The sequence below is a fragment of the Acinonyx jubatus genome, chromosome C1 (genome assembly GCF_027475565.1).
Source record: "Acinonyx jubatus isolate Ajub_Pintada_27869175 chromosome C1, VMU_Ajub_asm_v1.0, whole genome shotgun sequence".
In the NCBI taxonomy this organism is placed as follows: Eukaryota; Metazoa; Chordata; class Mammalia; order Carnivora; family Felidae; genus Acinonyx; species Acinonyx jubatus.
In genome coordinates, this window is record NC_069381.1 from 43655844 (window position 1) to 43673661 (window position 17818).

At 51.5% G+C, this 17818-nt stretch overlaps 1 protein-coding gene across 6 annotated transcripts in view; it reads left to right on the forward strand.

Moving 5' to 3' along the window:
• MROH7 (maestro heat like repeat family member 7) overlaps positions 1-17818 on the forward strand; it is a 59033-nt gene that overhangs the window by 18464 nt on the left and 22751 nt on the right. For 5 of the 6 annotated variants that reach the window (XM_027059102.2, XM_053214093.1, XM_053214095.1 and 2 more), the window contains exons 4-13: positions 6532-6605; positions 9540-9623; positions 10575-10654; positions 10941-11070; positions 13009-13104; positions 13594-13698; positions 13909-14044; positions 16270-16382; positions 16721-16897; positions 17333-17487. In XM_027059102.2, coding sequence (XP_026914903.2) covers positions 6532-6605; positions 9540-9623; positions 10575-10654; positions 10941-11070; positions 13009-13104; positions 13594-13698; positions 13909-14044; positions 16270-16382; positions 16721-16897; positions 17333-17487 — 1150 coding nt within the window. Of the gene's footprint in view, positions 1-6531; positions 6606-9539; positions 9626-10574; positions 10655-10940; positions 11071-13008; positions 13105-13593; positions 13699-13908; positions 14045-16269; positions 16383-16720; positions 16898-17332; positions 17488-17818 lie in introns of all 6 variants that reach the window. The other variant, XM_053214097.1, reaches the window with a different exon arrangement.

Consider the following 17818-nt stretch of genomic DNA (forward strand, 5'->3'; position numbering starts at 1 on the left):
TATTTTCTATAATTTTTATCTTCTACTTCACCTATTCTTTCCTCTGCTTCTTCCATCCTCGCTGCCACTGTTTCTAGTTTATTTTGCATCTCAGTTATAACATTTTTAAATTCATTCTGACTAGATCTTAGGTCTTTGATTACTGCAGGAAGAGTTTCTCTGGTGTCTTCTATGTTTTTTTCAAGCCCAGCTATTAGTCTTAGGACTATTATTATAAATTCTTGTTCAGATGTATTATTTACATCTGTTTTGAGCAATTTCCTGGCTGTGATTTCTTCTTGGCTTTTGGGGAGGATTCCTCAGTTTTGTCATTTTGGCTAAGTTTCTGGGTTTTGCATGTTTTGAAGGCTTGTTATGTTTCCTGCACCTGTAAGTACTACTGTATTAAAAAGGGGTCATACACTGTCCAGGGCCTGGTGCTTCAGGAGGTGTTTTTGATATATGTGGGATGCATTCTGTTGTTGCATTTTGGCTGCTCTATCCCACTGGTCAGTCCTCTGCAGAGCTCCTCCTTGCTTGTAGTGGGGGTGGTGTGCTTTGATTTGTTCATGGAAGTAACCCTGGGGGAAAAAAAGGAAAGCAATGGGGAGCCTGATCCCACAAAAAGAGAAACATGAAAAGAGAGAAAAGAAAACCAAAAAGAGAATGAAAAAACTATAAGGCTAAATCCAGAGAAAGAGACAGGAAAATAAAGAAGAAAGAGAATAGGTGGAAAAAGAAGAGAATAAAAATGGTCAAAAAGTTATATATTTATAATTTGATCAAAAACAAATCAAGGGCACCTGGGAGGCTGTCAGTTGAGAGTCCGACTTTGGCTCAGGTCGTGATCCCAGTTTGTGGGTTCTAGCCCCTTGTTGGGGTCTGTGCTGACAGCTCAGAGCCTGGAGCCTGCTTCGGATTCTGTGTCTCCCTCTCTCTCTGCTCACCCCTGCTTGCACTTTGTGTCTCTGTCTCTCAAAAATAAATAAACATTAAAAAATTAAAAAAAAATCAGAAACTATGAGCCTGATTCCCAAAGAAAAAAAAGAAGAGCGAAGAAAGAAAAAGAAAAGAAAAGAAAGAAAGGAAGAGAAGAGAAAAGAAAAGGAACAAACAGTTGTCTGTTGGTGCCTGGGACCTGGGGTTGTGCTGGTCTGGAGGAGAGGCTGGCTGCCTTGAGTCAGTAAGTCTGGCTCCAGTAGATAAACACTTACCAGGTGCGGAGGGGCGGGGTTTGGTGTAAGCGGGTCTGTCTCCCCTGGGGGCTGCTGTGCTGCTCTCTGAAGTCTCACCATATTGGTGTTGGGGGGAAAATGGCGACACCCCAATCTCTCCTCCACTGAACAGTTATCTCAAAGCATGCTATTCAGGCAGCCCTCACTGGGGCAGGCGGCTTGCCCTGCTTCACACTTCTCTCTCACTTCCCAGGCGCTCAGCTGGAATTCAAAACCCCAAGCCTTAAAGGGCCCTGCACCGTGTGGCTCCTCTTCCCTGTTCCAGGGTAGAGGCGCTCCGCCCTTCCGATAAAAGGCCTTTGGGTGGCACCTGCAGAGTCTTTTATCCTTGGGGAGGCAATAAACTCTTCCCAAAGTACCTTGGAAGGGGACTGTTCTCTCCCAGTGCACCCCTGAGATCCCTACACTGTGCTCTGCCCTCTAGGGCCTTCTCCCTCCTCCCCAGGAGCGTGCACCATGGCTCCAAGCTTTGCTTCGGAGAGAGTCGTGCACTTCTGAACCTCTGAGTTTCAGCTCATAAGGCTGTTTGCAAAAAAGAAAAGGGCACTCTCCATATTTCTCGTTCCCCAGCCCATGGTACAGAGAGGTTTTCCTCTTGTGCTAATCCAATGCTGCACTTTCACAACCCCTCTTTCTTTTTCTCCCTTTTGTCTCTCCACGGAAAGGGTTCCCTCCCCCTCTGTGCCTATACCATTATATCTCTCCCAATTCACATACACGCACCTCGATCCTGCCAGGCTGTTTCCCTCCAACTGTGGAGATCCTCTTACCACTCTACAGATCAATTTCCTGGATGTTCCAAGTGATCTGACCTCAATACAGCTGTGTTTGAGGGATGAGGAAAATCTTGGTCCCTCTACTTCTCGGCCATCTTAACTCGCTCTATCATACGTTATTGTCCAACACAATTCCTATTTTGAATATTGACGGTGCTGATGATATAGAGGAGCTTTAGGCAGGTTGGTTTTTTCTTTAACCAGCTTTATTGAGATATAATTTACATAAAATTTATCTACTTGATGTATACAACTTAATGGTTTAAAAATATACACGGTGTTATTCAGCCATTACCACAATCAATTTTAGAACATTTTCATCATCCCAAAGAGAAACCTTAGACTCCTTAGATGTCATTCCCAACCCATGACCCCCAGCCCTAGTCAACCACCAATCTACTTCCTGTCTCTATAGATTTGCCTCTTTCGAACATTTCATATAAATGGAATCATACAATATGTAGTCCTTTGTGATTGGCTTCTTCTACTTAGCCCAATGTTCTCAAGGGTCATTCATGTTGTAGCACGGATCAGTAGGACTTCATTCCTTTTTATGACTGAATAATATTCCACTGTATGGATATACCACATTTTATTTATCCATTCATCAGTTGATGGATATTTGGGTTGTTTCTGCCTTTTGGCTGTTTTGAATAATACTGCTCTGACCATTCATGTATAAACTTTTGTATGGATATGTTTTCATTGTTCTTTGGTATACACCTAAGAGTAGGGATTGCTAGCTCATATGGCAACTCTGTGTTTAAGTGTATAATTCGGCGGCATTAGTCCCATTCACAATTTGTACAACCATTGCCACTATCTAGTTCCAAAACTTTTTATTACTCTAAACAGAAGCTCGTACTATAAAGCAATAGCCCCCTTGCCTCTCTCCCTAAGCTCTGGTGAACTCTAATCTATTTTCTTTCTCTGTGAATCTTCCTACTCTAGATATACCATGGAAGTGGAATCAGGTAATATTTGTCCCTTTGTGTCTGGTGTATTTCACTCATCGTAATGTTCATCCATGCTGTAGCATGGATCAGTACTTCATTTCCTTTTATAGTTGAATGAAATTTCAAATGTGTATTACATTTTATTTGTCCATTTTTACCCATGGGTGGGCACTTGGGTGTTTCCACTTCTGGGCTATTGTGACTCAGGCTGCTGTTATATAAACACCAGTGTGCAAATATCTGTTTGAATCATTATTTTCAATTCCTTTAGATATACCTAGGAGTGGAATTGCTGAATCACATGGTTGTTCTATGTTTAGCTTTTTGAGGAACTGCCAAACTATTTCCCAGAGTAGCTGTACTGTTTTGCATTTCCCCCAGCAACGTACAAGGGTTCCAATTTCTGCACGACTAATCTCCCCTTGCCAACACTTGTTATTTTTCAGAAACATTTTTATAATAGACATCCTAAAGGCTGTAAAGTGGTATCTCATCATGACTTTGATTTGCATTTCCCTAATGACTACTGATTTTGAGCATCTTTTCATGTGCTTATCGGCCGTTTGTATATCCTCTCGAGAAAAACAGCTATTCAAATCCTTTGCCCATTTTCAAATTTGGTTGTTTTTTGTTGTTGAGTTTTAGAAGTTCTTGTATATTGTGGCTATGACTTCCCTATCAGATGTGTCATTTGCAACTGTTCTCTCCCATTCTGTGAGTTGTCTTTTCTTGGTGGTGTTCTTTGATACACAAAAAACTTTAAATTTTGACGAAGTCCAATTTGTTTGTTTTTCCTTTACTGTCTGTGCTTTTGGTGCCATAGTTATGAAATTATTGCCATATCCAGTGTCATAAAGTTTTCCTCCTATGCTTTCTTCAAAGCGTTTTGTAGTCTCAGCTTTTAAGCTTCGTCTCCGACTTAATTTTTGTATGTAGTGTGAGGTGGGGGTCCAACTTCATTCTTTTGCATTTGGATATCCAATTTGACCAGAACTATTTCTTGAAAAGGCCACCCTTTCCACACCGAATGGTCTTGGCACCCTTGTCAAAAATCAATTGACCACACATATGAGGGTTTATTTCTGGGATCTCTATATAATTCCATTGGTCTATATGTCTGTCCTTATGCCCAAACCACACTGTCTGGATTCCTAGAGCTTTGTAGTAAGTTTTGAAATCAGGAAGTGTGAGTCCAGCACCTTTTTTTTTTTCAAGATTGTTTTGGTCATTTAGAGTCAATCTTTGCTGTTTAATAGGAACGTTTCGTTCATTTGCATTTTAAAAGACAATGTATTTTCAAATTGCATTAGCCTTTTAAAAACTTTTCCAAGATGGGGCGCCTGGGTGGCTCAGTCAGTTAAGCGTCCGACGTCAGCTCAGATCATGATCTCATGGTTCGTGAATTTGCGCCCCCTGTCAGGCTTTGTGCTGACGGTTCAGAGCCTGGAGCCTGCTTTGAATTCTTTGTCTCCCTCTCTCTCTGCCCCTCCCCCACTTCACATTCTGTCTCTCTCAAAAGTAACATAAAAAAAAAACTTTTCCAAGGTATATAACATGTATCAGTAAAATATGTAAAGTGTACTACGAATCTCAAGCGTACAGCTTGGTGAATATTTACATCTGTATGCATCTTGGTAACTATCACACAGATCAAGACATAGCTCTTGGGGCGCCTGGGTGGCTTAGTTGGTTGGGCGTCCGACTCTGGCTCAGGTCATGATCTTGTGGTTCGGGAGTTCAAGCCCCACTTCGGGCTCTGTGCTGACAGCTCGGAGCCTGGAGCCTGCTTCGGATTCTGTGTCTCCCTCTCTCCGCTCCTCCCCCACACACAGTGTCTCTCTCAAATGAATAAACGTTTAAAAAAAAAAAAAGACAACCAATTTGACAATAAATTTCATATATATATATATATATATATATATATATATATATATATATTTTTTTTTTTTTTTTTTTAAAAAGACATAGATCTTTTCTGGCAGCCCAGAACCTCCCTTGTGACCTTTTCCATTCGATACCCCTTCTTCTGGGGCAGGGTTTCTCAACCCTGCTGTTATTGACGTTTTGTGTTAGAGAATTCTCTGTTGTGTGGATGTGGGTGTGGGTGTGGGAGGGCTGTTCTCTGTGTTGTAAGATATATCCCTGGACTCTACCCAGTAGATGCTATTATTGTGATGCTCATATTGCCCCCAGTTTGGCCAATGGGATCCCCTTTAAGCAAGCTTTTGTGTCTCTCTGACATGTCCCCATCATTCCTTAAGTAAGCTCTCCTACTTGTTTTCGGGTACAAGATGTCTCAGCCTTGTTCTGTACTTTCCTGCCCAAGTCCCAGACTCAGCCATTTCTCCAAGGAGCCTTGTTCCTTTCAGTGGAAAATGGTACCTAGGAGACAAGATCTTGGAGGAAGCTGTGTTCACTATGCTTCTCCCTATCGGCTCCTCCAGAAGCCTCTAGTGGCCAAGGTGGCCCCGAATAAAGTTCCACGCACTTAAAGGTCCTCAGAAGGAGAGAGTCCATTCTCTTTTTGGGTTTTTAAAGCTCACCATTTCTTTTTAATGTTTATTATTTTTGGGAGAGAGAGGGGGGGGACAGAGAGCAAGCAGGGGAGGGGCAGAGAGAGAGGGAGACACAGAATCCGAAGCAGGCTCCAGGCTCTGAGCTGTCAGCACAGAGCTTGACGCAGGGCTCGAACTCACAGACCGCGAGATCATGACCTGAGCTGAAGTTGGCCGCTTAACGGACTGAGCCACCCAGGTGCCCCCCCCCCCCACAATGTTCTTAAATAAAGGGCTCTAGTGGTCCTGTTTAGCTAAAAGCCCATCCCTGGGCCAATCACCATGGCTGGGGGCATGGGATGCTTTTACTGGCCAAGCTTGGGTTCCAGGCCCACCCCTATCTGAAGAGGGGATGATGGGTGGGCTTGCATAATTCATCACCTGGCTACGTGGAAGGGGTAGCCCATGGGGGAGAAGGGCCTCTTTCACCAGAAGAACGATGAGGAAATCCAGGGCTGACAAAACAGGGTATCTACTCTCACAAATCAGAGTTTAATTACACATTGTGATAACAGCCAAAAGAAGAGAATAGGATGATGCACAAGAGGACCATAGTGAGCCCTCCTTTACCCTGCAGGTCAGGGAGACCTCTCTGAAGAGTGGCAGGCCAGCAGAGATTTGAACAAGAGCCCTAGCTGGCCAATGGGTCACGGTAGTCGAGTGGCACCGCGTGGGGTGTGGGAGTAGAGTGACCACTGGGGCAAAGGCCCTGATGGGGAAGCTTTCCCTGGTCTGGAAGCAGGATAGTATGGTGAGAGCATGGCGAGCAAGAGGAGAGCAGCAGGAGGTGGGCTGGGGAGGTGGGACAACAGCGGACCCTGAGGGCTTGGAGGCATTAACAAGCATGGCGGCTTCACTCTCAGTGGAATGGGTGCCCCTGAAGCCTTTTAGGGAAGGGAGCTCAGTCTGGCTGCTGGGGGACTAAAGATTGGAGGGCCCCAGCGGGGGACGGGAGACGGAACTGTGGCACCAGAACGGCACCGTATCCTTACTCTCCCTCTTATCTCCTCATTGAAACTATGACGTTCAGGAGCCTTCAGTGAAGTGGCCTCATGCCTGGTGGACATGCCGGGGAAGAGAGACGATGGCGCCAAGATGGCTCTGGTATGCTTCCTGCCCACCCCCCAGATGACTTTCCTGGGATGCCCCTCCCTCACTCCTTAGCCCCAGCAGACCCCGTTTCTCTGCCTGGCTCTTCTTTTCTCCATGGGACTCATCACCATCTGATGTACAATATGCTTTGCTAGTTCATCTTACTTTTTGTTAGCCTATCACTCTGGAATGTATCCTCCATAAATTGGGGATTTTTGTCTCCTGGTCACAGCTCTATCCCCCAAATCTAGACCAGTGCCGGGCACATCGTAGGTGCTCAATAAATGTTTTTTGGACAACTGAACCAACTGTGAGAGGGTCTCTAAAAGGGGAAGAAAGGCTAGAAATGGCCATTTTCAGGCCACATTCCCAACCCAGGTCTGGGCGTTGGGAGGCCAGAGAAAGCCAGCATCTGCAGGACTTGGTGAGGGCCAGTGGAGGCAGACTGGACAGGTTGGTGGACACGAGCGTGAACACATGCAGTGTGGGGGAGGGGGAGACTGGCTGGCAGACAGAACCTGGAGGTGGGGGATCCACCCAGGCCGGGCCATGGAAGAGGGAGGCCCTGCCCTCAGGCTGCTTCAGAGGCAAGCTCCAATCCCTGGGGTGGCACAGGGTGGGGGATGGAGAGAGGGTGACAGGACTAAGAAAAGGTCTTGCATTTTGGGAGCATTGGTCTTCATCACATGGCATTCTTCCAGTTGTCTACCTTACCACACTGGCCCTTCTTTCTTTCTCATTCTTGCCACACTCAATCCTGCCCCAGGGCCTTTGCACTTGTTTCTGCTGCCAGGAAGTTTCTTCTAATCTACAAAATGGGTGTAATGATTTTTTTTTTTTTTTTGACAGAGAGAGAGACAGCATGAGCAGGGGAAGGGGGGAAGGGGCAGAGAGAGAAAGGAAGAGGCAGAATCTGAAACAAGCTCCAGGCTCCGAGCTATCAGCACAGAGCCCGATGTGGGGCTCGAACCCACAAACAGTGAGATCGTGACCAGAGCTGAAATAGGATGCTTAACCGACTGAGCCACCCAGGCGCCCCAAAACAGGCATAATAAAGTTGAAGTGAGTGCACAGCACTGAGCATGGTGTCTGCAACGAATAGGGTTGATTATTGCAGTCATTCAACAACTCTTGTTGAGTCCCTACTATGTGCAAGGCATTGTTTCAGGCACTAGAGACGCTACAGCGAAGTAACATTCTAGTTTGGGGAAGCAGGTGATAAACCTAGCTACCCCCTGTCACCACACAAAGTTGTTACCATATTATTAGCTGTTGCCTCGGCCGTACATTGCATCCCTGTGTCGTAATTATTTTATGATGGGAAGTTTGTGCTTTTTAATCTCCTTCTCCTATTTTGCCCATCCCCCCAGCTCTCTCCCCTCTGGCGGCCACCAGCATGTTTTCTGTATCTGTGAATCTGTTTCTGTTCTCTTTCATTGGTTCATCTGCTTTGTCTTTTAGATTCCACATCTAAGGGAAATCATACAGTGTTTTCCTTTCTCTGACTTCTTTCACTTAGCGTAATGCCCCTTAGGTCCATCCATGTTGTCGCAAATGGCAAGATCTCTTCTTTTTGATGGCTGAATCATATTCCTGTGCGTGTGTGTGTGTGTGTGTGTGTGTGTGTGTGTGTGTGTAAATCCCACGCATCGCCTTTATCCATTCATCTCTCGATGGACACTCAGGCTGCTTCCATATCTTGGCCGTTGTAAATAACGCTGCAATGAACACGGTGTTGGCACATCTTTTAGAATTAGTGTTTTTGATTTCTTCGGCTAAACACCCAGAGATGGAACTGCTGGCTTGTATGACAATTCTGAGATTGTCTGGGCTCAGTGAGGTGGCCCTTCCGCTCTGAGTGGTGTAGACTGAGGTCACTCGGGAGCAGGGGCCCTAACATCCAAGGTGACCCTCATCTTCCGGGGTCTCTCTCCACACAGTGTCCTCATTCCATATCTAGCCGGGCTTGCTTATAGCATGGCAGCTGGCTTCTAGAAGGAAAAGGCTGCCAGTTCCCTTAAGGGCTAGCCCAGGAACTGGCACGTCCTCACTGCCATGGCATTCTATTGGTCCAAGCAAGCAGTAAGATGAGCCCAGATTCAAGGGCTATCTGTCCGCTTGACTGCAGTGGGAAGAACTTGTGGCATCTTTCACCCACCACACCGCCCATCACGTTCCCTTGTTTCGCTTTCTTACTACGTGAAGGTATTTTATCTATTTCGCGTCTTTTTTTCTTCTTCTACCTGAAAAGAATGAGAACGAATAGATTAATTGGACACTGGTAAAGGTATTCCCTCTGTCAGGTGGCAGAATGCCTTGATCTGACTAGGATGTGCCCTTAAGAGTGGATACTAAAGGGGGCACCTGGGCGGCTCGATCAGTCAAGCGTGTGACTTCCGCTCAGGTCATGATCTCACGGTTTGTGAGTTCGAGCCCCGCAGCAGGCTCTGTGCCCACAGCTCGGAGCCTGGAACTTGCCTCGGATTGTGTCTCCCTCTCTCTCTCTGCCCTTCCCCGCTCACACTCTGTCACTGTCTCTCTCTCAAAAATAAATAAACGTTAAAAAAAAAAAAGAGGGGATACTAAAAAGCCCTTAAAAGGTTTCCATAATCGTGGGATGTCAGCCAGAAGGTCTCCGCACCTCTTCTGTTCCATCAACTCCTGCCTCTTCTCCCTCAGTTGACTGGAGAGGGGGAGTGCTCTGCACTGAATTCTGGTTCTCCTCCAAATGCTGCCCTTCAGGGATTATCCAACCCCCTCGTCCTCACTCTCATGCTCTTCTCAAATGGGCACCCCCACTGCGATTTCTCCTTCCTCTGGAGCCCGTGCTTAGGGGCTGGAGGCTGGGGCTGGGGTGGCGGTGGCTGGTAGGAGCACACGGTGGTCCCTGAGGGCAGGGGTCAGCGTGCCTCTCACCCTGTGGCTTTGCCCTCTGCTGCCTCCGAGGTGGAGAATGTCATCACCCTCCAGGAGAGCCAGGATGTGCTCGAAGTGGACGTAGCGAAGAGGACCTTGATGAAGAAGATGATGGTGTGGGAAACTCGCGCGGGTTTGGAGAGCTGGGTGGGGAGGAGGTGGACGTCCCCGTCTACCTGATGAGACACGGCTTGAGGTGGGAGGAGGACAGTGGAGGAGGCAGGACGCTTGGCCTCGAGCCTCAGTCCACCTCTAAGTGCCCTCCGCCACCCTGAGGAGCTTGATGGGCCATTTCCCTTCTCTGAGCCCTGTAAGCCTTCTCACCTCATAAGTACCTGTGGTAATGCCTGCCTCACTGGCTTGTTTGTGGTGAGGACACAACCAGTGGTGAGTTCCCTGGAGAGCCTCGGGCGCCTGGGGCAGTCATTATTATTTAATACATTCTTTCCCCAGAAATTCCTCCTGGTGGGAAACTTCCAAGAGCTTCTTATCACCTTGCTAAATACAGTCCCTTCTCAGTTGTCCACCAGACTGGTTTAGGCCACTGAAGTCCCCGAAATCATGTTTAGCTTTGGGTCCTTTACATAAAATCCTCGCCCTTGATAACTTCATTTAACTAACGTTAATTGAGCACCTACTGTGTGCAGATGCTAGATCCAAAGTGAGGAGTCATTAGGATGTTTTTAAAGGAATCCACCTCGATCCCCCCAACCCCCAAGAGCCATTCATGGTATTTTTTGCTTTGGGCCGGTCGGCGGCCCAAATATACCTCCTTACCACAAGGCTGCCAAAGCAGTTCTTGCTGACCTGCTGAGCGCCACGTGTGAGGTGTGGCTGGTTAGGGTGCGGGGTGTTTTTGGTGGCCTTGACCTGAGAGCTCAGGACAGGGTTTGAGCAATGAGCTGGCTCTCCCTGCCGGAGGCCCTGTGCGGCATGGAGGTGGGGAGTTCTGTCCAGGCTCAGGGGCTCCTGCGGCCTGAGCCCCGGGAGGAGTGGTGGCCTCGGTCCTGGGGGCCTGCAGTGGCCTTGCCCCCCTCATTGGCCCCTCTGTGGTCTCCTGTCCAGAGGCAGATCCAGGAGGAGCCACTGGATTCCCTCTCGAGCACCGTCCGCTGGCAGGCCATGGAGACGCTGACCCAGCTGAGGTGTCCACAGCCCTCTCCCCGACCCCCAGCCCTTTCCTCACTTCTCTGGGCTCCGTCCGTCTCTCCCGAGGCCTGTCCTTGGTGCCCGCCCGGTCCTGTGACCTTCCCTCCCGCCTCCCCGAGGCCCTCCCCTTTCCCTCCTCCCCACCTCACCATGCTCAGGCCAGGCCCAAGCCCCCAGCTAGGCGCCCTCCTCCCAGCCCTGCAGCCTTAGCTTCCCGCCTCCCACCCAGGGGCCCCTCCCTCACTCCGCGCCCTGGTTTTCTGTCTCTCTCCCACCCCCCAGTCACACCCAGCCCGTGCTGGGTGTGCGAGAAAGGTCAGAGCTGGTGAGCACATGCGTGAAGAGTGTGTTCTCCCTGCCCTCTGTGCAGGCCATGCAGGAGAAAGACGAGGCCAAGGCGGAGGCCATACAGGTGAGCCCTCCAGGCTGTCAGTTTTCTTCGAGCGAGGCGCATTTTGGAACTCCCAGCGGGGAGAGAAAGGGCATTCCAGAAGGCAGAGAGGACTCTTCACACTCCTGCTGAAGCTGCCTGACCTTGGGCAGTGTACCTCACCTCTCCTAGCCCGAGCAGGCCCTTGATAACTGTTTGGTGAATAAGGGATCGCTCACCGGGAGCGCTCTGTCCACTTCCAGGCCCTGCCCTACGAGGGGGATGTGAGCATGTGTTGCCATGGCCAGAGGAGGTGGCCACAATTGGGAGGAGGAAGGCTGAGGATGGGGTGAGCTGGGGTGAGGTCTAGAGAAGTAGAGAACCTCGAGGGGGGCTCGTTTGAGCATCTTCCAACCTCGGCAGGGTTGTCCCAGGAGGAGTGGGTGGAGTTGACCCTTAGGGTAGGCAGTAGGGTCAGTGGGTGGGGTTCAGGGGGAGGAGTGTTAGCCCAGAGGGAGGCAGCCCATTCAGCCTTTCATTCAGCAAATATCAACAATGCCCACTCCCAAAGTACCACGGGGTGGGGGATGCAGTACAGGGGGGCGGGGGGTGGGGTGGGGTGGGGGGGGGTGGACCTTGTCAAAGAAGCACATACATAAATGCAAACTAGCAACAGTGGTAAGTGTTGCAGACAAGAAGTACTCGGTGCTATAAAGAGCCTGGAATAGGTGTCCTGGCCTACGTGGGGGTCGGCAGTCCCGGTGTTGCAGCTGAGAGGTTAAAGACAGCTGGTTAGCTGAGAGGGATGCCAGAAGGAAGGGCCTGCCAGGCAGAGGGAACAGCCTGTGCGGTGGCCTGAGGACAGCAAGAATATGGTGACTGCAAGAATGACAAGGAAGCAATGTGGCCGGAGCCCCGAGGTCGGAGGCTAGAGCGCTGGGAAGCGAGGCTAGAGAGCAGTGGGGGCCAGGCCTCGCTGGCAGCATGAGGGCTCTGGGTCCTGGGAGGTGGGGCACTGAGAGAAGACCCAAAGGAGAGGTGGGGAATCCCTGCTTCCCCGGGGAGAGAGCAGGCAGCCCTCTTGCAGTACCAGGCTCAGACAGCAGAGGTCAGTGCTGCACAGGGATGGGCTGCAGATGGGAGGGAAGGAGGAGGTAGTCGGCAAGTGAGGCTGGCTTGGTGGTTGTGGTGTAACCCGGCTGTGCACAGACTGGGGAAGCCTGGACAGTGGCAACCTGGGAGGCAGATGTGAGGAGCTGGCAGAAGGAAAGGAGGCAGGGGACAGAGGGTCTTCCCAGAGTGGCTCAAACCCACTACTCAGCCTTGTGTATGTGTGATGCCTGCACCTTCCTAGGACAATCCTGGGACTGTGGCGCGGCCAAGGGAAGAGGAACCTGGGGAGAGATGGCTCCCTGAAGGGGCAGCCTGGAAAATCTATTCGGGTCTAGGTGTAGCGCAGAAAAAAAGCATCGGAGCACTTCCCAGAGACAAGAATAAAAGCAAGGCTGGCCCTCCTGGTTACCTGGCTCCTACTGTCCTAGTGCCATTTTCCTACCCAGCCTCTCATTTGCTCCTCATGACTTGAAACCACCTTGTTGTGTGACGTTGGACAAGTGTTTCGTCATTTGTAAAATGAGAAAACCGCTTTGAGGACAAAGTGATATGGTGGTTCAAATCACCGGGCACTGACTTGGCCCATGGTAGAGTCTCAGTAATGGTGGGGAGTTCTCTGCTTCCTCCTTGAAGGTAGGAGTACATGCTAATAATTATTGATTTGTTGGTAAGGAAATCGTAACCCATGCGGGGGTGGGGGGAGTAATTCCTCCCATATCGCACCTCAAGTTAGTCTCAGAGGTGGGACCAGAAAGCGGCTCTCATGGGTCCAAATGCCCCTCCACCCCTCACCCACAGGAGGGGTTGCCGGGGGCCGGGGTCTGCTCCAGAGACCCCCTAGTGGCTTGGTCCTCCTCCTGTCCACAGACACTTTACCGACAGACCCTGGATGCCCTGCAGACACTGCTCAACGCCCTCTTTGTCGAGGACCCCACTCCTGCTGGGCTGAAGAGCATCTTGGAGGTGTGGGGCAGGGAGGAGAGGAAGGACAGAGACGAAAGGAGACCTGGCTGGGGGGCGGCGGGGAGGCTCTGCCCAGAAGGAGGGGTTTGAGTTCTGGGTGTCATCTCGTGCCAGTGTTCTGCCTCCCTGTCGCTCGTGCAGACCCTTTTCCAAACCCCTTCTCTGTCACTCTCTCCCTATCCCCCGTGTTCCTGTTCTAGCTGCCCCTATCGCTTTGCCTTCTCTACTCTCGTCCCTGTCTCTCTCTTTATCGTGACTCCCCACCGTTCATCTCTCTCCCCACTGGCCTTCGTCCTCCCTCTCGTCTTCCAGTCCTGGGCCCCGTGTCTCCCTATGCTCCAGGAGGAGGAGGAGGAGGAGGGCTGTGGACAGTTGCCTTTATGCCCTCCCTGGAAGCTTCCTGCTGATTGGTGAAGGTCGACCTGCCCACCCAGGCAGGAGAGGCTGGCCTCCAACCTGGAGCTCTGAGTCTCGTCCTTGTCCTCACAGCCCCTGGGGCCCTGGATGAACTCCGGGAAGACCCATGAGCGAGCACGGGCTGTGAACAGCAACGTCTCTGTGTTGAACCACATGTTTCTGACCCTGCCTTTGTTTGTGAGTTGCCCCTGGGAGGGGAGGACACTCATAGGGAGAATCTTCCTGGCTCCAAGGGAGCCCATGCATCTGTCCAGAGATTGCCAGGTGACCCTTGTCATCCTCAGAGGACTCTGCTATCAGGGCCAGACCATCCAGCTCTGGTCACTATTTACTGTATAGTATTATTGACCCTTTAAGACCCAGTCCCTAAAGTTATGACACAAACAGATGTCCTCGGGGTTTCCGGCGCTGGGGCTTCTGCTGGGGAGGCTCATCCTTCGCATTGGAGATCCTCATGAGGAGATTGGCCGGAAGGCTCTCGACGGCATCATCGTCCTCTACACTATCCTGGAGCTCCAAAAACGTAAGCCCTTCGGCGTGCCTCTGAGGCGAGGCTTCTGGGCATGTGCTCAGCCTGGGAATCTGCTGGAGCCTCCAGTGGGGTCTGCAGAAGCTGGTATGAAGTCTCAGTCCCCACAGAACCAGAGGAGAAGGGCTACAAACAAACCTATTTTTATTTAAGCCATCCTTCTATCCGAGCCCCTCCTCGCCTTCCAGTGTCACTTTTTTTTCCAACGTTTTTTATTTATTTTGGGGACAGAGAGAGACAGAGCATGAACGGGGGAGGGGCAGAGAGAGAGGGAGACACAGAATCGGAAACAGGCTCCAGGCTCTGAGCCATCAGCCCAGAGCCCGACGCGGGGCTCCAACTCACGGACCGCGAGATCGTGACCTGGCTGAAGTCGGACGCTTAACCGACTGCGCCACCCAGGCGCCCCTCCAGTGTCATTTTTAACAATTATTTTTATTTACGAAAAAATTTTTTGAGAGAGAGAAAATGAATGAGTTGGGGAGGGGCAGAGGGAGAGAAAGAGAATCTTAAGCAGGTCTCACTCTCAGCGCAGAACCCGATGCGGGGCTCCATCCCACAGCTCTGGAATCACGACCTGAGCTGAAATCAAGAGTCAGGCACTCAAGCGACTGAGCCACCCAGGCGCCCAAGTGTAATTTGTGACTCCCATGTGCACAGCCCTACGATGGCACCATATGCCCACTCGGGCACGGTAGCCCTCATGTGCTGAGAGCCGGGCAAGGCTGTGTCTTAATTCACCACCGCATTCCGAAGGCCCGGCCCTGGGCCTGGGCACGGGGTGGGTGCCCGGTGAATCTTCTATTGAACGAATGAACAAAGAACAGGTCCCACGTTAGCGTCTGGAGTAGCTAAGACCTGCAGGTGGGAGAACAATGCCGGATCCAGCTCTAGGGAGCCGGTGACGTGAAATGAGCTGACACAGGCACCCAGCTGGCACTGAACCTAGGGGCACAGAGTCTCCGCTGTTACCTGCCTCCTCCCTTTCTCCACAGTCCCGACCTTGCCCAAGGGACTTCGGCATGTTGTTTCAACGTTCCTGGCTCTGGAGGCAGAGTGACCGGGCAATCTGAAATCACATTTAACTGGGTATCTTGTATTTTCTCTGGTGACCCCCAGACCCGCACTGTTAGATTCTCAAGGGTGACGTGGTTTGTCCACGCCCACTGAGTGTAGCCAGCAGCAAAGCTTGGCTTTGAACCTGGGTCTGTCTGATTCCAGGTGTCAAGCTTCCTCCCTTTACAGACAACCCACACATCTGGTCCATATAGTCCCTCTGCCTCGACGGCCCTTTCTTCTGTTTATGTCTTGCATACCCTGGGGGGGATCCAGGTAGGACCCAGGCTGGGCCACAATAAGGCCTTAGGAAACAAGCCTGAAATATGTTTCCTTCAACAAAAAACATGCCAGGTCTATTCTAGACACCAAAAATACAGCAACGAAGTTAAATAATCCTCCCTATTGAACTTAGCTTCTTGTCGTCAGGAGACAACCAAATAAACAAGTAATACATAAAGTCAGATGATGATGGGCACTAAAGGGAAAAAAGGCAGAAAAGGGAGTGTGGGAAGGCCAGGGTAGTGTAGAGGTATCACTACACACGCACCAGGACAGCAAACGGGAAACGCACAGCTCGCTTCGTGGGATGTGCAGCCACGGGGGCCCTCGTGCCCCGCCCGTTGACACATGTCTGGTCCCCACCGGAACACCATTTGTCAGCATCCCCTCAAGCTGAGCCTAGATCCACCCTAGGGCCCAGCAGGTACACCCCTAGCTACGTACCTAACAAATGTGTGCCTGACATTCCCCAAAAGGCACGGACTAGGCATACCAGAATGTTCGAGCAGCACTACCGCTGGAGACGACCCAAATGTCCGTCGGAAGTAGGAGAGAGAAATAAATGCTGGTGTCTTCACACCGTGGAAAGTGACATGGCACCAAGACATCTAACCTGTGGGTTTAGGAGCCAGGACAGTGGTCACCCCGGGTAGGGGAGGGGACAGAGGACTGAAAGGGAGCCAAGAGGTGCTTCTGGGGCGCTGACCACATTCTGTTTCTTGGCCTGGGTGCCGGCTTACATGAACATATTCACTACGTAACAATGGGCCAAGCTGGTTACCTACGATTTGTGTACTTCCTACATCTATGTTTAATAAAAAGTTAAAGAAAAAAAGGGGGGTGGGTGGTCGGGCCTTACGGAACAGGCTTTCTTCTTGCAGGAGCCAGAGATAAGGAAGAGACCAAGAAGAAGGAGCTGTATGAGAGCAACAAGCGATTCCTGGGGCCCTACAACCCTGTCTGCCCATGCCAGAATATTCTGCGTGTGATCGCGGTGACCGCCTGCTGCCCATCAGCCCCGGGGCCTTCCTGGGAACAGCCCGCCCCAGTGCCTGCTCCCCGCCTTCCCTCTTTCCAAGCTCAAGTCCCCTTTAAGGAAGCCTTCCCCAACCACATGGGCCCCACCCCAAGTGCCCCGACCTCCCCTGGTCTGTGCCCAGAAGCATACCCCCTCTTCTGGGAGCAGGGGCCATGTCGCCCCTTCTTTTGTAGCTCCTCCCCAAAGGGTTGGACACCCACAGATGAACGGAGTATGCGTGGCCTGCCTGCTGACTTCTGCGTGCGTCGCTAGGGGTCTGTCCATGGGTGTCAGTGCCTCTGTGCCTGTTTCAGGAATTTGGAGACTTCCTAGGACCCCAGCAGGTGAAGGACCTGCTGTTAGCAGCCCTGGAAGGCTTGAAAGGCAGCTCAGAAGCCCGGGAGAAGGACTTGGGGGAGATGATGCAGCTGGCCTCGGAGGTCACCATCAGCTCGGTGCTGGAGTGGTACCACCACAGGGTGGTGGAGGTGGTAAGGCCCCCTGCGGGCAGGGGCTGGGCAGGGAGACCCCGCAGGGCCTGCTCATCCCTTGGGACCGGCCATCTGGCAGTGGCAGGATGGGGGGTGCCGGAACCCCAAGGCACCAGGGCAGGGCAGGGGTGGTGGTGGTGGTGAGTTCTAGGTGCCTCGACTTGCAGGTGAGAAAGAACTCACTTGATCCGGTGGGGGTGGGGAGGGCAGTGAGGACCCCTGGCTGTCTCCCAGGGAAGGAACAGGCGTGCCGCTCCCCCTCCTCTCCCCCTCTCTCTCCTGGGGCCCTCCTCTCTCTCTCTCCTCTCCCCTGCCACTCTATCCTGTCACCCCCACTTCCTGCCTTCTCTCATCTCCATGATCTCCCCATGCCTGCCTCGGGCCTTCTCCAACCGGCCACCCGCCTGCTCACGGCCGCCCCCGGCTCTGCCCCAGATCCCAAAAATCATGCAGGCCATCTACATGCAGCTGAACCACATCCAGGAGCCACGGGCCCGCGAGGTGGCCCTGCTGCCCGTCTCCCTCCTGGCCAGCTCCTTCATGACCGAGGTGGTCGTGGCCCTGCTCACGTGTCCCCTCCCGCTGGACAGGTACCGACTGAGGGGTTCCCGCCACCACTGCTCGGAGGGTTGGAGCAGCCCCCATCCTGGGCTAGGAACCTGTCCTTCCACCCAGAGAAGGCCCTTGCCCTCCCAGCTGGCCGCTTTTCCGTAAGATCTGTGGTGCTTCTGACAGCCATTCAGCATTTCCAAAGCACCGGATACGTCCGTGCAGGGCGCTAATACCTTCTCTCCTTGGTACAACAACCCCATTCTACAGATGGGCAAACTAAGGGGAAGTCTCTTGTCCTTGGCACCCAGTGAGCAAGCAACAGGATGAGGACCTAAACTCAGATTTGACCAACTCCAAGCCCAGAGATCT